Genomic DNA, 27966 nt, shown 5'->3' with positions numbered 1-27966 from the left:
AACTTCAAATTACTATAAAACTAAACAATACCAATATGAAAAAAAAAAAGAAAAAAAATCTTTCAGATAAAAAATAACCTAAATCTTTAGCTTTCCAAAACTTTGATTACTTGATCAGCGGTTGGGGAAAATAGTTATTTCCAATACATGTATTCCAATAAAAAAAACAGGAATTTAATTTTGAACATATTAAAAACTTTTAAGGGCACTATTTTTGAACATTTCCCTGACATAATGAAACAGTATTTGATGTAAAAAAGCCGGACCAAAATATTGGCTGTAAAATAAAATTTAGTTGTTACAGTAACTCAAATGTATTAATTGGTTTAAACTGTAAATTAAAAAAGGATAATTCCTCACTAAAATATTACATGATTTACATTCAAACTCACAATCGGGAAACATACAATTCCTACCTTTTCTTTCTACTGTTGTGTCACCTAATATCTATAACGCATTTTTTTTTTTTAAATATTTCCCAAATGATAAGAAAGTCCTCACTTCACTAAAACTAATCTATAAATGACATGCCGAAAAAGGAAGTCATGCATCAATTATAAACATTGCACTGACAATGAAACTAATTTTTGAATAGACCATTTGAGCCTTGAGCACTTTAAAATATTCTAAGTTTGTAAGAGAATGATAATCCCTTACTTCATGATAAGTACTCGCTAACGCTCGTACTTAATCATGAAGAAAGGGATTATCATTCTCTTACATATAAAAAGAAAATAAACAATTCTATTAGAGCAAAGAAGTTCTGAGAAATTCAAAAAAAGGAGATAGTACTGTGGATTCATTTATTTTCGTGGGTACCAATTTTCGTGGATTGAGGAAAACTTGCATATTCGTGGATATTTAATTACGTGGTTTTGGCCAAGTCTGCATACATTCCTTTAAAAAATTTGTAATTCGTTGAACATTTAAATTCGTGGTTCCCTTGTACCCACGAAATCCACGAAAATTAGTATCCAACGAATATTAATGAATCCACAGTATGACTTTTACTTGTATAAGTAAAAATATCTGAATGTCTAAGCCAATAAAATAATTTACCTATACAAGTAAATAAAATACACTTGTAAAAGTATCTTACAAATTTACTTATATAAGTATATTAATATTTACTTCTTCAAGTAAATAAAAATAACTTGTACAAGTAGTACCCCTAACTGACATAATAGAAATCAGTTAAACAATAAAAGTATGATAGAATTTCAAGCAATACAAAACTAAATGATGGTAGATACTGAAATCAGATGGGGTGACACCTGTTGCTCATTTTCCAAATCCTGCTTTTTTGGTAATTTTTGTCCCAACCTCCCACTTTTTTCCTACTTTTCCCCACATCACACTTTTTACTCCATATATCCCCCGCAACCCCACATAATTTTACCTCCTATATCCCAGGTAACAACTTTTCTTAATGTTTGCCTCACATTTAAGTTTATTCATACAAATTGCAATTATACCTACACCCCTATTACAAAATTAAGACTGAACCCAAACAACAGCATAAGACCAAGCAATCGTTGATAAGAAAAATCTTCTGACATAAGAAAACTTTGTGAATAGTTCTTTGGTTGATATTTCTGTGATGGTGATCGGAACCGACGTATATCCATTGGAGAAGGTGCACCATGTGTATACCTGAAAAAAATAATAGATGTTTTAAAAAAAATCCTTCTTACATTTTATGATTCCAATGTTATTATGATAACTTTCATTTCATTGGTGAGTGTCATGACAACAAAAAAGGTTTTTACTTTTTTATATAACTTGTACATGACATCACAGGCGAAATAGTTCTGTAAGTTTCCACAACATATTTCATAAGGCATAACTTTCAGTGCATTTCATTGGAACTATAAGTAATGAAGATTATTTTTACAGAGTGTATTGATCTGTAAACCTTTTACTCACAAAAATTCCTTCAGACTGAGTCTGCTGAGTTTACACATCAAATAAATCCTTCAAAATAATATTTATTATTATGTTAAATTTCTGAGCAACAGACATTTTTTTATTCAAATGTATGTGTAGGAGTGCCATGTTTTCTGGTTATACTGTCCACATACATTTGTTCCACCTTTTTTTATAAACAATACAATAATATCTGTTCCTGGTGGAACATATATTCTATACCCTCTATTAAATGTTATAAAGGAGCTTCTATTTCATAACAGTACAAGAGATCATCTAGGAAATCTTCCTGTGTGTTCATCCCATGTATAAATATTGGTGATTTATGACTAACTCCATCACTAATGATTATAATAGAATTGAGAATGGAAACTGGGAATGTGTCAAAGTGACAACAAAAGCAATAAGTAAAACTGAAATGACGGAAATAAAAATATTAAATCATGCCAGTTTAGACGGACTTATAATCTATTACCAGCCAAAGCAACACAGTAGCAGCAAAAAACGCTTGATAAAAAATTGTGATACCCATAACAGATTTCATGGAACACCTTCATCAGATACACTAGTATTATAAAGATAAGAAGGATTTAAAGAAAAAACTATAATCACCTATATAAAGGGATTTAGGTTTTTGGTAAAAAAAAAAAAACATCCTAAACAATGGAAATGGAAAAATGAGGTAAAGCTTTATAAACAATATAAAATTATTTACAGTCTTTTAGATTATACATTGGCAAATTTTATAATTCATTTTCTTTGGGGGAGAGGGTAAAATCATCAAAATTTAGACAGCAGACTGCTATATATAAAAGTCAACAAATAAAATTACTGACCTCATACCTCCACCATGATTTACTTTCTCAGAATCATTCTCTTTTATTTTCATCTTTATAACCCTCTGTACACCAGCTAAATATTTGTCATAAGTCTTTTTCTTAGCAGGTGTACTGATAGTTGTATAAGCTTCTTTTAGTCGTATAAATTTGTCGTGTGTTTTTGGATCATGTGGATTCAAATCTGGGTGCAGCTGAAATAAATTCATAGAAATAATAAGGGTTGGGAGCTAACAAACATATTTAACCTTCCCACATTCTATATGAGTCTCTCCCATATCAGAAGCATCTTATTCAGTGGTTGTCTTTGGTTGCTGTCTGTCTGTCATATTTATTTTTAAATTTGTTTATTGTTTTGTCATAAAACAAGCTGTTTGGGTTTTATTTCATTTGAATTGTTTCATAATTTGTCATGTTAGGAACTTAGAACCTTTTATTGCTGACTAAAGAGTATGGGTTTTTGCATTTTGTTGAATGCTGTGCAGTGACCTAAGAGCTGTTAACACCTACTTCATTTGGACAGTTGTCTCATTGGCAATCTCACCACATCTACTTATCTTATAAGGACATATATTTCAGTAGCAATTTGATCCACTTATTATCCACAAACATGGTACATGAAATGAAATAATTTCCTTATTTCAATATCAATACCTGATCATACCTTCTTAGACATTTCTCTATAAGCTGTCTTGATTTCCTCTTGTGATGCTTTTTGATCCACACCAAGCAGCTGGTAATGTGTCTTTGACATGCATCTACAATGAAAAACCATTAAAACATTAAGGCATAATACAAACATTTAAATGATTGGATGGCATAATACAAATCGCATTCACTTGACTTGTTCAGTCAGGAACAGTAAAAGTTATGAGGGGAAAAATATAAAGAATAATTTCTATTTCTAACAAGGAAAACTCAATCTGGTATTTATAATCATGAAACTACATAAAAATAACACAATTAACCAAAATACTATCAATCAGTTGTAAAGAAAATTCAGGTCAATCACTGTAGGTACAAAACATGTCATGAGAATGTTGAATTGTTCATGGACAGAGGGATAGATATCCTTATTGTATTGCAGTACATGTTTTGGGTAATGTGTTGGAACGAAGAAGAATCCATAAAAGCATTCAACTCATATAATTAATATGATTTAGAGGGGTTTCATTGGGGGGTCTGATCCCAGAACCTCTTATTGTTTTCTCAGAATCCTGTATCCCGCTTATCATTGCAACATTGTGCAATTATAGCGCTTGTAATTTCACATGTCCTGCCCAACTTCGTTTCCCATTTTCACGCAAAAATAATTTGACTTTCACCTGTCACGCCTACAAAAAATCATCCAATCTCGTGTCACGTTTAGGGACCGGTCAAAATTTCTTGATGCATGGGACCGGTGCAAAAAGAAAATTGTCTGAAATAATTCTCTTGATCCCATGGTTACTGGCAGAATAAAAATATGCTTGTCCCATGCACTTTACCTAGTAAAAAAGTGTGTGTCCCATGTTAAAGCACAAAAAACATGATCAAAGTTGTGGCTACATTTCATGCTACAATGTATTTGGATAGCTGAAAAATAATGCTACTATGTGTGAACTGTATCTTTATTGCTGTTATAAAGTAAACAAAACAATACATAAGCATATTTTATTGCCAACACAGGAGCCCAAACAGATGACAATATGTTATTGACTATAATAAATGATACATGCAATATTAAACAATTAACATGTATGAAGTGTATTATAGAACACATTTTTTCAAAAAAATTGCAGCTTAATTTAGAATCTGACTATTCTAAATTAACAGTGGGTAGGTAAATTCTGCTTTATGGGAGGACAGAATTATATTTGACAATCATGTTTTTTTGTGCAGAAACACTATCCATGAATTCGTTTTTTTTACATTTGTTAAACAGTTATACATGTAAAATATCTAATCAAATTTTTACATATTTTTTTAATTTTATATCAAATATTTTTTCATGTTAATTCTGTTCCAAAGTTTTTTTTTGTTGCCTTCACTGTTCTTTAAGGGACTGGTCAATATTTATTGGGGGGTTGGGACCGGTGCAATTCATATTTCTCCCTTAAAAAAAGCTATGTCCTACCCTCTGAATATACCAAAAAAAGTTTCTGTCCTATATGAAATATCTACTAAATAAGTATATGTCCTATCTAATCTATGAATAAATCAAACAGACTATAGTTGTTAAATTCTGTGTCATTTGGTCTCTTGTGGAGAGTTGTCTCATTGGCAATCATACCACATCTTCTTTTTTATATTTAACTTCATTTTTATCAGATTAACATAGATCACATATAGTAGTCTTTGAATTTGTCTGGAATTTTAAATGATCTCCTACTTGAAGAAGGCAAATAAGATTCCTTTTCAATTTCACTTTCACTTTCACTGCCACTACTACTACTATAACTACTGTATTCATCATTTAGTATTATTATCATCATTGTCATTATCACTGTCAGAACTGTCATAGGCTCTTATTACAAGGTCATCTTCTTCATCACTTTGGATTTGTTCATTATCTACACTACAAACTGCTCAGAGTCTGAAAAGACCAGATTTTGTGCTCACATTTTACTTGACTAGTCTCTACATTGTCTCGACATGTTGATACATATTATATGAATATATCAAAAAGGGATCAAACATTAAAGAAATTATTTAAATTGTCCTTCTGATTAAAGTGGTGAAGTATAAAGCGATACCTCCTGCTTGGGGCAAAAAGATCACACCTACCAGAGACTATTAAATTCTAAATAACATTCATTCAAAATTGCAACATCCTGTTAAACTTAAATCGCAAGGCTTTTTGAATTCACTAGATAAGTAGGTAAACGGACAGAAAGTCACAGGACAAAAAGTCACAAATTTGATAGGACAAAAAGTCACAAATTTGATACGACAAAAAGTCACAAATAATATGTATTGTAACACTTGTTTGAATATTTTAGAGAAAGATCTTTAAATATTTACTTTTTATTACATATATTTATTTTACAGTTGAGGAAATTGTTCATTAGACTTGATAAATAAAGATTTATTAAATTTTAATCATGCAAAAGATATATTTCTTGGCACCATGAAGCCGTTTAAGTACCAACCCACTTTGACATTTTGTTTTCATAACAATTATTTGATCATTATAAATACTTTTTTTATATAAATTTTGTTTACAAAGTTGCTTTATATACTAAAGTTCAAGAAAAGTACAAAAATGTTTTTTTTTAAATTAGTGTTTTCTTGTTAAAGAAAAATAATCTCAAAACTGAATTGTGACTTTTTGTCCTGTGGCTTTTTGTCTGTGACTTTTTGTCATGTGACTTTCTGTCCTACATTCGATAAGTAAAACACGAGTTTAAGAAAAGTAGGGCTTTCTTTTTACCTGTAAAACACACATGTACTGATGTAATTAAACCTTATTAAAGTGCCTCTTGTAAGCCATGTCTTTAAATCTGACAAAAATTTATTTAAATTTGATTATAACAAATTTTTACTGTAATTTTGGAACACATTTCCTTTTTTAAAAGGTTATCAAGGATTGTTATGAAAGTTCTATTATCATGATTATATTAAATTCTTGTTTTAACAAAACAAAGGTGTCATTTTTAAAATTTTATAACTTTTTCAAATCAGCTTGGATTTTCATCAAACTTTTCAGCTATCTTTATAATATATTTATCTTACAAAATACCAGGTTGTTTTGTGTTTTGGTGTATTGTGTCAAATTTAAGGACTTAGTTAATAGGTAAAAAAAGGCTAAAATTTTCAGTTTTGACAAAATTCAGATAGAAACCTATAATTTAAATATTTAAATTTGACAGCAATAAACCAAATTACCAAATAACCTGTTTTTTTGTAAGATAAAAATATAATGAAGATAGCTGTAGATTTGGATGAAAATTCAAGTTGCTTTGAAATAGTTATAAAATAATTCAAAGTTAACTATCCAAATTTAGTCTGAACTGCAAATTCTAGCTTTTTTGAACTAGATTAATTTCATCCTTAAATTTGACAGCAATACCCCAAACTACATAACGACCTGGGATTCAGTAAGATCAGTATATAACTGAGATAGTTTTATAGTTTGATGAAAATCCAAGTTGATTTGAAAAAGTTATAAAAAACATTAAAGTGTACTATCTGAATTTAGTCCAAAATGCAAATTCTATCTTTTTTTACCTAGATTAATTTAATCCATAAATCTGACAGCAATAAAACAAACTACATAACGACCTAGGATTCAGTAAGATCAATATATAACTGAAAAAGCTGTATAGTTTGATGAAAATCCAAGTTGATTTGAAAAAGTTATAAAACAAATTAAAGTGTACTATCTGAATTGAGTCCAAGCTGCAAATTCTAGATTTTTTTTACCTAGATTAATTTAATCCTTAAATTTGACAGCAAAACCCCAAACTACATAACGACCTGGGATTCAGTAAGATCAGTATATAACTGAGATAGCTGTATAGTTTGATGAAAATCTAAGTTGATTTGAAAAAGTTATAAAAAACATTAAAGTGTACTATCTGAATTTAGTCCAAAATGCAAATTCTATCTTTTTTTTCCTAGATTAATTTAATCCTTAAATTTGACAGCAATACACCAAACTACATAACGACCAGGGATTCAGTAAGATCAATATATAACTAAGATAACTGTATAGTTTGATGAAAATCCAAGTTGATTTGAAAAAGTTATAAAAATAATTAAAGATGACTATCTGAATTTCATCAATTTTTTTTTTACCTATTAATTTAATTCTTTAATTTCACAGCAATGAACCAAACTACCAAAAAAAAACTGGAATTTTGATAGATCTATATTTAATTTAGTTAGATGGGCTGATTTACACCATATGTTACTTGTTTGTTCCTCAATTAATCTTGTTTATTTTGTTGTAATTTACTTATTTTCTACATTCATACATATGCCATAACAATATTGCTGTCCTATCAGTGCTGAAAACTAAAAAAGTAGAAGTCCTATCAAAAATTAAGTTAAAAAAATGTGTGTCCTACTGCGTTTTGCACCGTTTCCAACCCCCAATAAATATTGACCGGTCCCTAAATCTTGAAAATGAATTTGGTATGTTGTAACTGTTAAATTCACATTGCTAGATGTTCATGATGTTATTTTTGTTTGTCATAGATTTATCAAATAATTTTTTTTTCATATACAGATATTGTTTCAAAAAGTTCATGTCCCATGCTTGCCAATAATGAAAAAACATTGAGTCCCATTCCTGTAAACACTGCAAAAAGTGCTTGTCCCATTACAGTTTGCACCGGTCCCATGCATCAAGAAATTTTGACCGGTCCCTTAGACCCCAATGAGATCCACTTTAGATGTGTGAGCTTTCCAAGGTACACTTGTGTCTACAGCAATCTCAGAATAATATAAGCAGAGTCCACGATTTGGTAATAAACCCAAAAAGTCAAAATTAATAATCGTATATAGAATCTGTGAAAGTTTGGTTGAATTCTATCAAGTTAATTTAAGGAGTTGCAAATAAAAAACTTGTTCTTATGTTGTGCTGTTACATCTTTGTCCCAGCTTGCAGGTTAGGAAAGGGTTGGAGCTTTCAAACATGTTTAACCCAGCCACATTCTACATGTGCCTGTCACAAGTCAGGAGCCTGTAGCTTAGTAGGTGTCATTTTGTAAATTGTCTTGTTATAAATTAGGCTGTTTTTCAATTGAATTGTTTCATATTTTTTCATGTGGAGGCCTTTTATATACACCTACACGGTATGGTTTTTTTTTCTCATTATTGAAGGCCGTACAGTCACCTATAATTGCTTACACCCACTTCATTTAAACTTTGGTGGATAGTTGTCGCATTGGCAATCATACCACATCTCCTTATTTTGATAAAGTGTGACACAGAAGACCACCTAAGAAATGATCCCTTCGTGTTGCTACTGTTTTACTATCAGATGACACAATAATGATGTACATGTACATGTACAGTCATTTGCAACATATATTGTATTGAAAATAAAATGCTCCGCAGGGCGCAGCTTGATACGACCGCAGAGGTCGAACCCTGAACAGTTGGGGCAAGTATGGACACAACATTCAAGCTTGATACAGCTTTGCATTTGGATTGTGATTAAATATTTGACACAGCATAGGTTTCTGACACAGAATGAATGTGGTCTAAGAACTTAAAAATTTTAAATTGGACATCCACCTATTATGGTCCAATATCCAAAATCTAAATACATGGTTAGATTCAGCATATCAAAGAACCCCAAGAATTCAATTTTTGATGAAATCAGACAAATTTTAATTTTGGACCCTTTTGACCTCAATGTGGACAAAGTTGATAACGGGGCCCAAAAATCAAAAATCTAAATACATGGTTAGATTCAGCATATCAAAGAACCCCATATATTCAATTTTTGTTGAAATCAAACAAAGTTTAATTTTGGACCCCAATTTGGACAAACTTGAAAACTGGGCCCATAATCAAAAATCTAAATACATGTTTAGATTCAGCATATCAAAGAACCTTAAGAATTCAATTTTTGTTAAAATCAAACTAAGTTTAATTTTGGACCCTTTGGACCTTAATGTAGACCAATTTGAAAATGGAACCAAAAATCAAAAATCTAAATACATGGTTAGATTCAGCATATCAAAGAACCCTATATATTCAATTTTTGTTGAAATCAAACAAAGTTTAATTTTGGACCCCGATTTGGACCAACTTGAAAACTGGGCCCATAACCAAAAATCTAAATACATGTTTAGATTCAGCATATCAAAGAACCCTAAGAATTCAATTTTTGTTAAAATCAAACTAAGTTTAATTTTGGACCCTTTGGACATTAATGTAGACCAATTTGAAAACGGAACCAAAAATTAAGAATCTAAATACACGGTTAGATTCGGCATATCAAAGAACCCCAATAATTCAATTTTTGATGAAATCAAACAAAGTTTAATTTTGGACCCTTTGGACCTCAATGTGGACCAATTTAAAAACGAGGCCCAAAATCCAAAAACTAAATACACTGTTGGATTCAGCATATTAAAGAACCCAAAGAATTCAAGAATAAAACCCCATTGAAATTGGTCAAGAAATAAGCAATTTATATGAAGTATCTTCTTTTGCACAATACTGTGCAATTAAATATTTCTTGCTATTGCGCAATACTGTACAATTGACAATTTCTTGCTATTGCGCAATATTGTGCTATTGGATATTTCTTGCTATTGCGCAATACTGTGCAATTGAAGATTTCTTGCTATTGCGCAATACTGTGCAATTGAAGATTTCTTGCTATTGTGCAATACTGTGCAATTGAAAATTTCTTGCTATTGCACAATACTTATTATATAATAATTAACACATCCTGTTTGGTGTGTATCTCCTGCCATATCATTATTACTTGCTTTTAAATATAAATCAGAAATAACCAACTTAAAATGGAAAATTTTAAAAGAAAAAAAAAAGGAAAAAAAGAAAAAAAAAGGAAAAAAAAAAAAATCCCCCCCCCAAATTTTTTAAACCCCCTTATGATTCATCACCCCCAAACTCAATCCCAGCCTTCCCTTTGTGGTCTGGTACCTTGCAGTACAATTTCAGAGAGATCCATACACTTGAACACAAGTTATTGTCTGGAAACTAGAAAAATGTGTTTTTTGGCCCCTTTTTGGCCCCAAATTCCTAAACATTTAGGGCAATTACCCCCAAACTCAAACCCAGCTTTCCATTTGTGATATGGAACCTTGTAGTACAATTTCAGAAAGATCCATACACTTACACACAAGTTATTGTCCTGAAACTAGAAAAATGCTTGTTTTTTGTCCCTTTTTTTGCCCCTAATTCCTAAAATTTTGAGGCAATTACCCCCAAAATCAATCCCAGCATTCCTTTTGTGATATGGAACCTTGTGGTACAATGTCAGAGAGATCCATACACTAGCACACAAGTTATGTCTGGAAGTTACAAAAATGCTTATTTTTGGCCCCTTTTTGGCCCCTAATTCCTTTACTGTTGGTACCATAACCCCCAAAATCAATCCAAACCTTCCTTTTGTGGTATTAAACCTTGTGGTAAAATTTCATAGAGATCCATTCACTTAAACTAAAGTTAGAGTGCGAAAACCAATGTGTCTTCGGACGACGCCGGACGATGCCAGACGACAACGATGACGACGATGACGACGACGACGCCAACGTCATACCAATATACGACCACAAAAATTTTTTTGCGGTCGTATAAAAATGAGCATTTCAAACGTAAAACAAATCAGCACTGGCTAAACATGAATGAGTGTTTACACCAAAACATGCTGGACGATGATAACAAATTGCATGAAATCAGTCAACTTCTTCATATAATGTCTTAACAAAAGTATCATTCAAAAAGAAGAGACCATTTATGTCTGATCAATATTCTTAAAATTGTCATTAGGCATTTGGAACCTGTCACATTAAATTTCAAATTAGAAATAACAAGTGAATCTGTGAGCTACTGCTCACTAATGATACCCCTGCCCAGCTTAAAGTATAAGGTAAACAGGAAGTTGTTGAGTGATGAAACTGAAAACGCATCACAGGGTATAGCTGACTCATATAAACCCTGAAACCAAATTTCAGAAATCCTTGTAATGTAGTTCCTGAGAAAGATGCGACGAAAAATATTCATGGGATGGATGGATGGACAGACAGAGGTAAAACAGTAAACCCCCACTTTGTATAATTAAAAAGGAAATTAAAAGTGGGGAATTAAATTACTACAAAATTCTTATTCCATCATATATTTTCATCTTCTCTAAGATTCCCAAACTGGCAAAACAGAAGTTGGTGCTCTTTTGATATGACGGAATACATGTCTTCATTCATCATGTTCATCATATTTATATTTGAACAAAAACATACAAAAGATTAATGCCAATGAAACAGAAATCTAACAGAACAATCAAATCATAAAAACATCTAGACTATGACCAATGGTCAACATATAGATTTGGATTCTTTAATCATTTACAAATGTCAAAATCATTTAACAGTTACTTTAAACACACTTGTTTACAGATCATTAAGTGCAGATCTATGGTATTGAATTTCTACTCAATTTTTACATACTCAGGAGATGTTATTTAAAGAGATAAAATTTTGCGATTTCTGAGGAGCATACTTTTTTACACAGTTTTATTTTTGTGTTTCTCTTGTCCCTAAACCATGTTAACCTGATCTCCCTACAAGATTAATTAAATGATAGATATTTTTGAGATTTTTATCTAATTTCCAAAGTGAGCAAAATTTTCAACTTCCATATATTCTTAGTAAGACTCTGAAAGCTTTGTTTGTCTAGGCATTAGCTGTTCATCATGTTCATAGTATAGCCAAACAAGAACTAGATCTCCAAAAAGTGCTCACATGTTACAACTTATCATATATATGAAGTCACTCTGTTCAGTAGTACCCAAGAAAAATATGACAAAAATATTTGTTGGACGAAAACAAAGACAGACAAGGTGAAAACAATATATTGTCCCTAGTCCTAGAGTGGAGATACAGTATAATTGAAATTTGTACCTCCTTGTGTATTGTAAGCAGTGACAGCACCTCTCTGTTTATAATATATAGAGCATTTACAGTACCGGGGGTACATCCCCATGAATACTATACACAAGGAAAGTGAACATGTGTACTTTCCATTGTATATTTAAGCATGAACATGTACATTATCTGCTGTGTACTGGTATTGTGATTATTGTAAGCATGTACCTCCCTATGTCTAATTTAAACAGAGACAGTGTATCTACCTGTGTATTGTAAGTAAGGACAGTAAAACCAGTCTATAATTATTATTGTCAATGAGGCAGCAAACAACAGTATAGAGAAAAGACATCTTGGGGTCAAAACTTTTTCATCAAGAGACTGCTTTTTTAAATACTGTAACCTGTGGGAAATTGATACGTGACCTCCACAATAAGCCAACTGTATGAAAATAAAATATTTAAAAAATAAATAAATCATTTACCTCACTGTGTACAGTAAACAAGGACAAATCTTTCCATTATTCCTTGCAATAACATGTCCAAACATTGTTGTTAACTTCACAACTCAGCTGTTAAAAAAACAATACAGAAGAATATTCTATTATTACTATCAATGCAGAGAGAAACATTTTGTGTAATCCATATCCATATATACTTTGAAGTAAGAATTTTTCACAAGGGCTTTGATGATTGGTTAAATGAATATACATACATTGTATATAAACATGTCTTAATTGAAAACAACGTTCAAACCTATGATTGCGTTGGATAAAAACCGCAATTTTTATACATGTGCATGCAAAACAAATTTCTTGTTAGAGGGGTCTAAATACAACACAAACAACAATTTCCAACATTGTATATATATACACGTAAGATGTGAGAGTTTAAAAAAAAAATAGAGGGAGGGTCTGGCGCTAGCAAACTAGCTAAACCCTCCCGCATTCTGTACAATGTAAATCACTATTCTGAATGACTATTCATAGATTTTATAACTGTCTAGACAGTCAGGCATTCATGTATTTATCATAGAGCAGCAGAATATACAGACTGAATTTTCTGCAATCATTGACATTTTAAAGTATTTCCACTAATATCCGTAAATAATTTCTTTTTGCACAGTAAATTTATTTTACATCTTATTTAGATCAAATGCTTCGCTGAGCGCAGCAAGAGACAACTGCAGAAGTCGAACCCTGAACAATTGGCGCAAGTTTGGACACAATATTCAAGCTTGATACTCTGAATTTGGATTGTGATCAAATTTTTGACATAATATAGGTTTCTGACACAAAATAAATGTGGTCAAAGATCTTAAAAATTTGAAATGGGACATTTAATTTACCTAGAATGGTCTGATATCCAAAATCTAACAACATGGTTAGATTCAGCATATAAAAAAACATCAATAATTTAATTTTAGTTGAAATCAAACAAAGTTTAATTTTGGACCCTTCAAACCTTTATTATAATTTCAATTCAATATTTATTGGAAAGAGCACAATAGAGGTGTGATCCGAATACAGACAATAATAATATTAAAACAACATATAAATGAAATATAGATGCATGTAACAGCAAGTCATAAGTGAATTCTATGGATACCATAACATTCTAAGTATATTCTATGAATATATGAACTAATTTGAAAACAGGGCCCAAAACATTGCAAAATAAAAATCTAAATGCACAATAAGATTCAGCAAATCATACCATGCATACTGCCGCAATAATTCAGTTTTTGATGAAATCAAACAAACTTTAATTTTGAACCCTTTTGACCTCAATGTAGACCAATTTAAAAATGGGGCCCAATATCCAAAAAAATTATACAAGGTTAGAACCCCCAAAAATTAAAGACTTAATTAATCTCATCAAAATTGGTTAAAACATTTGTATTTGTTTTCAATTGAAGATTTCTTGCTATTGCGCACTACTGTGCTATTGTGCAATACTGTGCAATTGAAGATTTCTTGCTATTGCGCAGTATTGTGATATTGCACAATACTGTGCTGATTGTGCTATTGCGCAATTGAAGAATTCTTGCTTTCGCCCAATACTGTGCTATATATTGTACAATACTGTCATGACTGTGCAATTGAAGATTTCTTGCTATTGCGCAATACTGTGCAATTGAAGATTTCAAAAATTTGAAAAATTCATAGAGATCCATTCACTTAAACTAAAGTTATTGTCCGGAAACCAAAAGTGTCTTCGGACGACGACGCCAACGCCGACATCATAGCATTATACGACGCAAAAAATTTTTTGCGGTCGTATAAAAACTATAATTATATTTGCAAAAGCAAGTTTACAAATGAATTGATCTAGATTAATAAAAAAACTTTTCAAGTAAATTGGCATACATGTATGATCATGATGATAGACCCCGTACAAATTTTTTGGCATTTTTTTATTATCATTACAGACATAACAAGAGACAATTTTGACACCAAACACGACAATATTTGTTTTGGCTGATGATGTATTCCTTTTTTTTTTATCATTCTATGTAAAAATGTATCATCTGTATGCAAACAAGGGCTTTAAATTAGACATAAAATTTGCTAATGTTTATGAGGTACTGCATATCATGCATATCTGCAGACTGCAGTTTGGGCTAAAATTTATATCATGAATAAAGATCTGTCTGGCTACAAAAAAAAAATTACCTTTGAAAAACTGTAAAGCCCAATTGAGCTTATATAGCCAGATCCAGCATATAGCATCAAAGACATACAAGCATAATTTTTAATTTTTAATTTTAGTTCATTTCAATCTAATTAAAATTAAATCTCCGCACTTGCTCCTCGTTGTTTATATGTCTCCCACGCTCGACATATAAACAACAAGGAGCAAGTGCGGAGATTTAATTTTAATTAGATTGAGTTCATTTATATGTTTTGGAGTTTAGTATGACGTCCATTATCACTTAACTAGTACACATTTTTGTTTAAGAGCCAGCTGAAGCACGCCTCCGGGTGCAGGATTTTCTGGCTGTGTTGAAGACCCATTGGTGGCCTTAGGCTGTATTCTGCTCTTTGGTCGGGTTGTCTCTTTGACATATTCCCCATTTCCATTCTCAATTTTATAAGCTCTGTAACATGATGGTACCCAAATTCACCTACATTTATTTAAGAAACAGAGGCATAGGACTTTTCGGTATTTTTTTTTTTACTAGCTTGAGACTTCATCTTTTGATATACATTGTACAATGTACATGTATAAATGTGACTGTTTTGTGTATCTTGTTAAAAGTATATTTACAAAATGATTTAGTGATGTTGAAAGAGGTGCATTAGGCCAAAAAAAAAATATGTGTGTTTCCTGTTTCATGACTGAAATAAGATGCTCCGCTGGGCACAGCTTGATACGACCGCAGAGGTCGAACCCTGAACAGTTGGGGCAAGTATGGACACAACATTCAAGCTTGATACAGCACTGAATTTGGATTGTGATTAAATATTTGACACAGCATAGGTTTCTGACACAGAATGAATGTGGTCTAAGAACTTTTTTAAATTTTAATTTACCTATTCAAACCATATCATTATTATTTGCTTTTATATATAAATCAGAAATAACCAATTTAAAATGGAAAATTTTAAAGAAATAAAAAGGAAAAAAATGAAAAAAAAAATCCCCCCAAATTTTTTGAACCCCCTTATGATTCATCACCCCCAAACTCAATCCCAGCCTTCCCTTTGTGGTATGGTACCTTGCAGTACAATTTCAGAGAGATCCATACACTTGAACACAAGTTATTGTCTGGAAACTAGAAAGATGCTTGTTTTTTTGCCCCTTTTTGGCCCCAAATTCCTAAACGTTTACGGCAATTACCCCCAAACTCAAACCCAGCATTCCCTTTGTGATATGGAACCTTGTAGTACAATTTCATAAAGATCCATACACTAACACACAAGTTATTGTCCTGAAACTAGAAAAATGCTTGTTTTTTGCCCCTTTTTGGCCCTTTATTCCTAAAATTTTGAAGCAATTACCCCCAAAATCAATCCCAGCTTTCCCTTTGTGGTATGGTACCTTGTAGTACAATTTCAGAGAGATCCATACACTTGAACACAAGTTATTGTCTGGAAACTAGAAAAATGCATATTTTTGGCCCTTTTTAACCCCTTATTCCTAAACGTTTTGGGCAATTAACCCCAAACTCAATTCCAGTTTTCCCGTTGTGATATGGAACCTTGTAGTACAATTTCAGAAAGATCCATACACTTACACACAAGTTATTGTCATGAAACTAGAAAAAAATGCTCGTTTTTTGCCCCTTTTTTGGCCCCTAATTCCTAAAATTTTGAAGCAATTACCCCCAAAATCAATCCTAGCATTCCCTTTGTGATATGGAACCTTGTAGTACAATTTCATAAAGATCCATAAACTTGAACACACGTTATTGTCTGGAAACTAGAAAAATGCTTATTTTTTGCCCCTTCTTGGCCCCTTATTCCTAAACGTTTTCGGCAATTACCCCAAAACTCAATTCCAGCTTTCCCTTTGTGATATGGAACCTTGTAGTACAATTTCAGAAAGATCCATACACTTGAACACAAGTTATTGTCTGGAAACTAGAAAAATGCATATTTTTGGCCCTTTTTAACCCCTTATTCCTAAACGTTTTGGGCAATTTACCCCAAACTCAATTCCAGTTTTCCCGTTGTGATATGGAACCTTGTAGTACAATTTCAGAAAGATCCATACACTTACACACAATTATTGTCATGAAACTAGAAAAAAATGCTTGTTTTTTGCCCCTTTTTTGGCCCCTAATTCCTAAAATTTTGAAGCAATTACCCCCAAAATCAATCCCAGCATTCCCTTTGTGATATGAAACCTTGTAGTACAATTTCATAAAGATCCATACACTTGAACACACGTTATTGTCTGGAAACTAGAAAAATGCTTATTTTTTGCCCCTTTTTGGCCCCTTATTCCTAAACGTTTTCGGCAATTACCCCAAAACTCAATTCCAGCTTTCCCTTTGTGATATGGAACCTTGTAGTACAATTTCAGAAAGATCCATACACTTACACACAAGTTATTGTCTGGAAACTAGAAAAATGTGTTTTTTTTACCCCTTTTTTGGCCCCTTATTCCTAAAATTTTGAGGCAATTACTCCCAAAATCAATCCCAGCATTCCCTTTGTGATATGGAACCTTGTAGTACAATTTCATAAAGATCCATACACTAACACACAAGTTATTATCCTGAAACTAGAAAAATGATTGATTTTTGCCCCTTTTTGGCCCATAATTCCTAAAATTTTGAGGCAATTACCCCCAAAATCAATCCCAGCTTTCCCTTTGTGGTATGGTACCTTGCAGTACAATTTCAGAGAGATCCATACACTTGAACACAAGTTATTGTCTGGAAACTACAAAGATGCTTGTTTTTTTGCCCCTTTTTGGCCCCAAATTCCTAAACGTTTTGGGCAATTACCCCCATATTCAATTCAAGCTTTTCCTTTGTGATATGAAACCTTGTAGTACAATTTCAGAAAGATCTATACACTTACACACAAGTTATTGTCATGAAACTAGAAAAATGCTTGTTTTTTTCCCCTTTTTGGCCCCTAATTCCCAAAATTTTGAGGCAATTACCCCCAAAATCAATCCCAGCATTCCCTTTGTGATATGGAACCCTGTGCTACAATGTCAGAGAGATCCATAAACTAACACACAAGTTATGTCTGGAAGTTACAAAAATGCTTATTTTTGGCCCCTTTTTGGCCCCTAATTCCTTAACTGTTGGTACCATAACCCCCAAAATCAATCCCAACCTTCCTTTTGTGGTATTGAACCTTATGGTAAAATTTCATAAAGATCCATTCACTTAAACTAAAGTTAGAGTACGAAAACCAATGTGTCTTCGGACGACGACGACGACGATGGCAACGACGCCAACGTCATACGACCACAAAATTTTTTTTGCGGTCGTATAAAAATAGGGTCGGTCGGGAAACCGGAAACACACATTTTTTTTTTTTTTGCCTTATGGAAGATTTTTAAAATATGCATTGTTTACATGGTTTAGTCTTTAAGAAAATCTATCAGATTTTTTGGGTGCAAATTTGGTACATTTTTTGTACTTTAAATTTGTGCAATTTGGAACTGTGATATTCCACTTTATACTTCTACCATGTCTACTTTGTCATGTTTGTAGTGACTGCCTTCAACACGTTGAACAATGTTGAAGTTTATGCCACTGGTGTTACCGACATACAAATGATAAACACAAAAAAGATTAAGAAAAAATGCATGGCCATACATACATAATTATTCATCAGGTTTTTTTTTCTCACTATCATGACTTTAAATTTTTATAAACCATTTGTAAACTGTGTTTATCATGTTTATTTAAAACTTACTGTACATGCTGTATGCTCATTTCTGGTTCGATTTTTGTTCAGATAATGAACAATAGAAGCAGAATTGCCAAAGGTTTAATTCTTAATATACCTTTTTGTTATGGAGCTTTTCATTATTCTCTGAAGATATAATACGCCAGATGGTGGACGGAAGAAGAAGTTCGGAAATTTGCTATATATTTATATTCATTTTATAAGAGTCAGATCTGCTAATACTTGACTTTTCAAAAGCTTTTGATAAGGTGTCCCACAGCTTACTCCTCAATAAATTACACCATTATGACATCCGAAGTAAAACAAACAAATGGATAAAGGAATTTCTCACCAATAGAACCCAGGTTGTAGTTGTTGAAGGCGAAACATCTGACAAAGTAAAAGTAGAATCTGGAGTACCGCAAGGATTAGTATTAGGACCCAGTCTTTTTCTGTTTTACATCAACGACCTACCAGAAGGCTTACACTCCACAGTGAGACTGTTTGCGGACGATACTGTGGTCTATTTGACAATTTCATCAGACAGCGACTGCCATACACTCCAAGAAGACCTGGACAAACTGGCAAAATGGGAAGAACTCTGGAAAATGGAGTTCCATCCTGAAAAATGCAGTGTCCTCACAGTTACAAAAAAGAAAAAGCCAATCAAGTGGGACTATAAACTCCATGGCCATACTCTGGTGCATGAAACATAAACTAAATACCTAGGCTGCACCATCGCAAATGATCTAGATTGGGGAGAACATATAAACAACATCACAGGAAAAGCCAGCCGAAGCCTTGGTTTCCTACATCGAAACCTCCACATTAGCTCAAAATCCATCAAAGAGCATGCCTATAAAACATTAGTAAGACCGCAAATGGAATACGCCACGACAGTATGGGACCCGTACCAGCAAAACCGCATAGATAAAATTGAAAAGGTACAAAGACGAGATGCACGATATGTAACCAGCAGACATAGAAATAGATCAAGTGTCAGCAACATGATAAATGAATTAGGATGGAAAAGCTTACAAACAAGACGAAAAGAAGCATGACTCATCATGTGTTACAAAATAACAAACGACCTTGTAGCCATAGACAAGAATAAATATCTACAAAAACCAACAAGAAGCTCAAACTGGACAGAACAACATACTTACCTATTACAGCCAGCCACCAAAGACTGTAGGAAATGGTCCTTCTTCATAAACACCGTCAAGGATTGGAACAAACTGCCCCCAGATACTGCCACAGCAAAGTCTCTTGAGATATTCAAGTCTCAAGTGACCAAAACCACAAACTAATTCAGAAGAGATTTTTGTCATCCAGCACAAAATGGTGGTCATATTCAGTTAAGTTGGGGATGTTAAAAAATACACAGCTCTGTCCGAATTATTTACAACTGATATAAATATAATTTTAAACTTATATAATTTTTAATCTTCATCCTCCAGTGGGACATAATTTTTGAATAATTTGCACTAAAATACTTATATATGTACCTCGTCCTCAACAAGAAATGATCTTAAATAGATACTGTTATTGTCGATTACATTCTGTAAGTATCATTAATACACCAATAAAATAATATTGTAATATGCCCCTCTTGTGTTTACCATTAAATACGCAATGAAAGTGAAAGTGAGACCAAATTACGAGTGTCGCAAAAAATAGTTAATTACCAAACCGTATTAACCTAAAACGCATTTAACAACGTACCCATTTAACACACACTTGTTTTACAGATATCGATATGAAATATAATGCAGAATTTTTGATAATTATTAATTTTTTATAAGCTTATCTGCTGGCTCTCCTTTATAACCTTTTTGATTTGTTTGTATTTTAACCGAATGAATGTGAACATACAGGGTTATGTAACGCATATGTTCACACTGTTGAGCAGCAGATCGCCAGTCATAATAGACATATCACTGCGAAATATAACAATGATTATCTCTCATTAAGAAAAAAAAGTGTCTTGATTTTAAGTATGTTAACATGTTTGTACATGTACATTAATGATTATTTCAGAATACACTAATATTTGTAATAATAATAATAATAATAATAATAATAATAATAATAATAATAATAAGAATAATAATAAGAATTATAATAATAATAATAATGATAATGATAATGATAATGATAATAATAATAATGATAATAATAATTTTCAATTATCTAACTTGGGGTCCCTTAAAGTACAACATGATATACTAAAAGAAGTACATACAATCAAACAATAAAAACAATCAGTTAATATACATAAGATTTATATCATTCATAGTGTTCATTTAATTACTAATCCATCTCTGTGTGGATTGACGAAAATATTTGAAGCTTTTATATTTAAATAAACATTAAGATGTTGATGCTTTTATGTTCGTTGGTAAGCTATTCCATAGAATTGCAGAACTGTATGCAAAAGGCTTTTTTTTCGATTATATTCGTGTTTGGTCGAGTAGTTACCAAATTGTTTTTTGAGACGGATCTTAACTTGCTTTCATAAATTTCAGAGTTCTGAACACACAACTTTTGCAGATAATTACAAGTTTTATTGTGTAAGATTTTATCTACTAGAATTAGTTTATGATATGAAATTCTGTCTCGGAAACTTAACCATTTTAATCTGTCAAAAAGTTTTCTAGGTTGTGTAAAGAAATGAACATCTAGAATTATTCTTGCTGCTCTTTTTTTTTTAAGTTTGAATAATTTTTTGGAGGTTTTTTTCATTACAATTACCCCATACTTTGCATTAGAAGTCAAATATTGGTAGTATATAAGGATAATATAATAAAATTTTACTTTGTGGTCTAAGTATTTCTTATTTTTTGCAAAAATAAACAATCTTTAGCTAATGGTTTAGAAATTTGATTAACTTGCTCTTTCCAAGTAAGGTGATCTATTTTAATTCTTAATACATTTTTTGTATTCATAGTTTGAATAATTTTATTATCTATACTAACATTTATTTGCTTGTCCAATACAGTTTTACTCTGGGGAGTACCTATCAGCATACTTGTATTGGATGTTACATGTGTACTGATTGATATTTAAGTCTTAGATACATGATTTGTTTTATTAGTTGTTATTGGCTTTGAACTAGATGTCAGTAACTGCGAGTACTTTCAGATCTGTACTGAGTGTCCTTTTTGTTGTTAGGGATGAGGAATGAATATATACCCTGCCACGTCCAGTCTGTGTTTATTTTTGAGGTTTTTTCTGATTTGTATCGATCTGATGAGTTAATATGTTTATAGCTCTTCATATTTTTAATAAGCTTTGGATTTTCAAATATTTTGGCCTCGAGCATCCCTGAAGAGACATTGATTGTCGAAATGCACATCTGTTGCAGAAAAATTGGTACCGTTTATGTTATTAAGCCTTTTTCAACTGATTTTTATAGTTTGTGTTATGTTGTGCTGTTACACCACTGTCCCAGGTCAGGGGAGGGTTGAGCGCTCACACACATGGTTAACCCCGCCACATTCTTTATGTGACGGTCCCAAGTCAGGAGCCTGCATGTAGTTCAGTGGTTCATGTCTGTCATATTTCTTTTTCGTAAATTGTTTTATTATGAATTAGGCCGTTAGTTTTCTTAATTGAATTGTTTCATATTTTTCATGTCGGGACCTTTTGTAGCCTACTATACGGTATGGGGTTTTCTCATCGCTGAAGGCCGTACGATTGCCTATAATTGTTTACATCCACTTTATTTGAACTTTTGTGGATAGTTGTCTCATTGGCAATCATACCTCATCTCCTTATTTTTATATTGTGGTTTTTGCAGGATGAACTAACATGCCAAGTTGTTTCTATTACACCAAATGTTTGCTTAATTGAGATCATGATTTGAATAAAAATTGATAGAAAAAGTTGCGTCATCAGTAAACGTTTCAATTTGACATTCTATATTTTCTAATGGTCAATCATTTATAAACAAAATAAACTAAAAAGGACCCAATATTGATCCTTGAAGCGCTCCAAATTCCACAAGCTCAGAGAATGTCCAACGCAAACCCTCTGTGTTCTTAAAGAAAGATTATAAAATTCAAACCAACGAAGCGAAAAAATTGAGATCTTGTACATGTAGCATCTTAATTTTTGACATATGAAAATAAGAAGATGTTGTATGAGTGCCAATGAGACAACTATCCATCCAAGTAACAATGTGTAAAAAGTAAACAATTATAGGTCAAAGTACGGCCTTCAACACGGAGCCTTGGATCACAACGAAGCATATTATAATCCACCATATCAAAAGCTTCCTTTAGATCTTAAAATACACAGCCATTGGGATAACCAGTATCAATATTTTTCGACCAGTTATCTATCAAATTGGTAAGGGCTGTATGGCTTGAGTGCTTTGAGCGAAAGCCGGATTGTGATTCCAAAAAAATAGAGAGCGGAGGCAATAAGGAAATTGGTCGGTATAATTTCCTGGTGTCATTTTATCACCACTTTTAAAAAGAGGAATGCTTTACGAATTCTTCAAAGAAGAAGGAAAAGACCCTTCAAATATGCTGAGGTTGATTAAATATGTAATACAAGGGCCATTATTCCTGTAGATAAGATAAAAAATACGGCTAATGTTATCAAGTCCTATAACTTTGATATATCTAATTTATGAGGCAAAAATTTTGTTTCATCAACTTTTGAAAAAAGGTATTCTAAATTCAACATGGCTTGGGACTTTTGATTGAACATAATTGTTAAGTTTTCAAAATTGTTATCCATGTTGTTAGAATTAGTTGACATATTCCAAATTTGGGAGAAAGTATAAAGAATATTACTTATTTCTGGAGTATTATACACTACTTCATTTTCAATTCTCATAGCAGATGGGAAATGATTTTGTTGCTTAGGATTTAGTTTTTTTTAAACTTTCCATATTTCTTTGTGTTCTTTGTTTCTTCTATATTTTTTTGGAAGTAATGATCATGGTAATTTAATTTCGATTTTTCTATTAGTTGTCTTGCATTTGTTTCTCCAAAATCTGACCCAGTCCACACTTTTGTGATATAGATTTCTGTTTTTCTGCGCTTCTTTAATTTCATCTGTAAGGGAGCAACCATTTAACTTCAAAAAGGTGGGGGGATGTTTGTTTGTCAAAGTCAGAAAAAAGTTTTCGAGCTTTTTTTTTTTAGTTTTTCGACGCTATCAATCAAATTATTTTTTTTTTCAAAATTTAACACTATAAGGTATGAGGAAAATCTGGATTCAGAATAATTTGTTTTTGTCATCTGTTCAAACAATAAAATGCTCCGCTGGGCGCAGCTTGATACGGCCGCAGAGGTCGAACCCTGAACAGTTGGGGCAAGTATGGACACAACATTCAAGCTCGATACAGCTCTGAATTTGGATTGTGATTAAATATTTGACACAGCATAGGTTTCTGACACAGAACGAATACTGTCTAAGAACTTAAAAAATTTTAATTTACCTATTATGGTCCAATTACCAAATCTAAATACATACACGGTTAGATTCAGCATATCAAAGAACCTCAAGAATTCATTTTTTGTTAAAATCAAACTAAGTTTAATTTTGGACCCTTTGGACCTTAATGCAGACCAATTTGAAAACAGGACCAAAAATTAAGAATCTAAATACACGGTTAGATTCGGCATATCAAAGAACCCCAATATTTCAATTTTTGATTAAATCAAACCATATCATTATTATTTGCTTTTATATGTAAATCAAAAATAACCAACTTAAAATGTAAAATTTTAAAAAGAAAAAAAAAAGGAAAAAAAGTGAAAAAAAAAGGAAAAAAATAATCCCCCCCCAAATATTTTGAACCCCCTTATGATTCATCACCCCCAAACTCAATCATAGCTTTCCCTTTGTGGTTTGGTACCTTTCAGTACAATTTCGGAGAGATCCATACACTTGAACACAAGTTATTGTCTGGAAACTATAAAAATGCTTTTTTTTTGGCCCCTTTTTGGCCCCAAATTCCTAAACGTTTTGGGCAATTACCCCCAAACTCTAACCCAGCTTTCCCTTTATGATATGAAACCTTGTAGTACAATTTCATAAAGATCCATTCACTTACACACAAGTTATTGTCATGAAACTAGAAAACTGCTTGTTTTTCTCCCTTTCTTGGCCCCTAATTCCTAAAATTTTGAGGCAATTACCCCCAAAATCAATCCCAGCATTCCCTTTGTGATATGGAACCCTGTGGTACAATGTCAGAGAGATCCATACACTAACACACAAGTTATTGTCTGCAAGTTACAAAAATGCTTATTTTTGGCCCCTTTTTGGCCCCTAATTCCTTAACTGTTGGTACCATAACCCCCAAAATCAATCCCAACCTTTCTTTTGTGGTATTGAACCTTATGGTAAAATTTCATAGAGATCTATTCACTTAAACTAAAGTTATTGTGCGAAAACCAATGTGTCTTCAGACGACGACGACGCCAACATCATACCAATATACGACCGCAAAATGTTTTTGCGGTCGTATAAAAATGTATACTTTATGTTTGGTTAAACAAATTGACACATGCGTATTGTTGGTATATTTTACGCTAGATCATAGTGGTCAGAGACATGTACATGTATATATGTCTCTGTAGTGGCAAATGAAAAGAGAAATAGCCGAGAGAAGTTTTTAAAGTTGGTTAAGAGGAAAGATAAACCCCAAAAGTGTGACGGACGAACGACTATAGGAATATTTATGCCTTCGACTTGTAGAATAATGTGGCACCCTGTCGGATTATCGAACTGTCGGATTATCGAACCGTTGGACAGTCGCGCGGACCCCGGATAATAACTGTCTGTTGAATAACATGTCCACCAAACGTACAAATATGTTGTCAGTACATAGTTAGCATCTTAATGGTGTCAGTTCTACAGAACTTCTTGTTTGCTATGTTTTATAAAGTATTTGTTCCTTGCCAAGACAAGACATCTGTATCTACGTTGGTAAAGTTGAACTAATTCTTTCAATCCGTCTAAAGTTTAGAGGTAGAAATACTTGTGTAAACGGTACAGAAGTCAAATGTCTAGAACCCTGGGCAGCATTTGACTACGAAATACGAAATATTAATTTCACATTTTTTTTCCTTATTTTTTTGGTGAAAACTAAATAGAAGCAGTTGTCTCGTTGCATCAATGGAAAAAGAGAGGCGAAAGATACCAAAGGGACATTCAAACTCACAAGTCGAAAATAAACTGGCTAAAAAGAAAAAGACCAACAAACAACAGTACACAAAACACAACACAAAGACTTAGCAACACAAACCCCACTATAAACTGGGGGTGATCTCAGAAACTACTCCACTTTAAAGGATAGTAGTAGTACTGAGTGTATTGAATTTTTTGTTAACTTTGAGTTGTTAGACCAGTTATATGTTGGTACGCGGAACTTGGAACATGGAATATTTATAGTTAAAATTGAACTTTGATCTTTGTATCTTATTTATTTGTTTTGAGCTTAGACTGATGAGTAATGCCCTTTCCAACTTATTTACTGTTTGTTCTTTTATTGTGTTCTGACACTACTGTTCCAGGTAAGGGGAGAGTGTTCACAAACATGTTTAAACCCGCCACATTACGGTGTGCATGTACCAAGCCAGGAGCTTGTTATTCGTGGCTTTTCGTTGAATGCCATTTGTCCTCATTGTTTTTCGTTAATTGCTGTTTTCTGGTTTTAATTTTTTTTTTACATTTTTCATGCTTTTGTTTTGTTTGTTATATGGTAATTGGTTTTGTCATTGTTGAAGTCTGTATGATGACCTGTAATTGTTCACATCTTTGTCCTTCAATCTCTCCTTATTCATTGATTAAATGATTGATTTAATCCCGCCATAGTCCATATGTGCCTGTCCTAAGTCAGGTGTCTGTTATTCAGCTGTTGGGTCATTGGTTCATGTCTGTCATATTTGTTTTTTTTTTTGGTAAATTGTTTGGCCGTTTTCTCAATTGAATTGTTTCATATTTTTCATGGCATCCCTTTTATACCTGACTATACGGTTTGGGTTTTTCTCACTGTTGAAGTTCATACAGTTGCCTATAATTGCAAACATCCACTTCATTTGAACTTTGGTGGATTGTTGTCTTATTGGCAATCATACCACATCTCCTTATTTTTATAAAAAGATAGATCAATGAACCATGAAAATGAGGTAAAGGTCAAGTGAAAGCTTTCAGACACACATGCATTTCTAAAAATTATTCTACATACCATATATAGTAGACTTATTTCTTTTAGTGATCACGAAACTGGTCCAGTCATATTATTATGAGGTCAAGATCATATGAACCCTGAATCAAATGCATATCATCACCTTGCAAACATGTTGTAGGCAAATTACAGTTGACCTATAACTCACAGAATCCGAGAAACTCCCCTTATCATGACAAACTTATAAAATGATCACTGAACCTTAACATAAGGTCAAATTCAGTTGAACCCTGTCTGAAAGCTTTTTAATCCTTGAATTGATTCTATATACCAAATAAAGATAATGGGTTAGTATCAAATTAATATAACTGAAAATATCATGGGTTAAAAAATCTACACTTTATCCAGCTCTTATCTTATACCTTCTAAAACTAGAGGCTCTAAAGAGCCTGTGTCGCTCACCTTGGTCTATGTGGTCCGAGTACACAGTTATTTCGTAGTGCATTTCTTTTAGACAATAAATGAAAATAAAAAAAATCCCACCTGCGCTTTCTCAATAATATTTTTACAGTGTGTTGTACTACTTTTGGGACAAATTATATCAAAATTATAGAAAACTTCATCGGCTCTAACTCAAAATATGGACAATTCTATGTTAAGGGGGTCTTGAAATCTTTTGACAGCTTCCGAAGTGCTAATTTTTAACCTTTTTCAGCTGGACCAAATCACTACTTTACTTTACAATTCATGACCCAAATTTTTTTACAGTGTAATTTCATCCCCCTACTTGCTATTTGAGGCATAAAACATGAAGGAATACATTTGGAAGGGGTACTAAAAAAATTGGCAAGCAACACACTGTCCACACTAGGGACTTTATTCGTGGACAACGAAAATCAAAGGACGATAACTGTGTACTCGGACCTAATAGGATAGAAAAATTTGGCCAATCTTAATAAAACTTGGTATGACTAAAGCTTATTAAATTATGAGACTGCTGACAAAGTTTCATGGCAATAGGATATATATTATAGACAATATGATAAATTCTATATTCAACTTCGCGTGTTAAATTTTGACGTTTAAATTGAAAAATTTCAACTATCAACATTTGGGGCTATAAAAATTAAAATATTGCAAAAAATT

General features: G+C 32.4%; 1 protein-coding gene across 2 annotated transcripts in view; it reads right to left on the bottom strand.

Moving 5' to 3' along the window:
* LOC127739159 (dnaJ homolog subfamily C member 4-like) overlaps positions 1 to 20314 on the bottom strand; it is a 97824-nt gene extending 77510 nt beyond the window's left edge. For both annotated transcript variants that reach the window (XM_052250754.1, XM_052250753.1), the window contains exons 1-5: positions 20177 to 20314; positions 12795 to 12881; positions 3427 to 3520; positions 2763 to 2956; positions 1480 to 1653 (exon numbers count right to left, since the gene is read on the bottom strand). In XM_052250754.1, the coding sequence (XP_052106714.1) occupies positions 1480 to 1653; positions 2763 to 2956; positions 3427 to 3520; positions 12795 to 12859 (527 nt within the window). In that variant the 5' untranslated portion in view covers positions 12860 to 12881; positions 20177 to 20314. The remainder of the gene's footprint in view (positions 1 to 1479; positions 1654 to 2762; positions 2957 to 3426; positions 3521 to 12794; positions 12882 to 20176) is intronic.
* Positions 20315 to 27966: the final 7652 nt, after the last annotated feature.

The sequence above is a fragment of the Mytilus californianus genome, unplaced genomic scaffold, assembly GCF_021869535.1.
Source record: "Mytilus californianus isolate M0D057914Y unplaced genomic scaffold, xbMytCali1.0.p SCAF_4, whole genome shotgun sequence".
Classification (NCBI taxonomy): Eukaryota; Metazoa; Mollusca; class Bivalvia; order Mytilida; family Mytilidae; genus Mytilus; species Mytilus californianus.
Note: the sequence above shows the minus strand (reverse complement) of the source record. Positions and strands in the feature narration are given on the sequence as shown.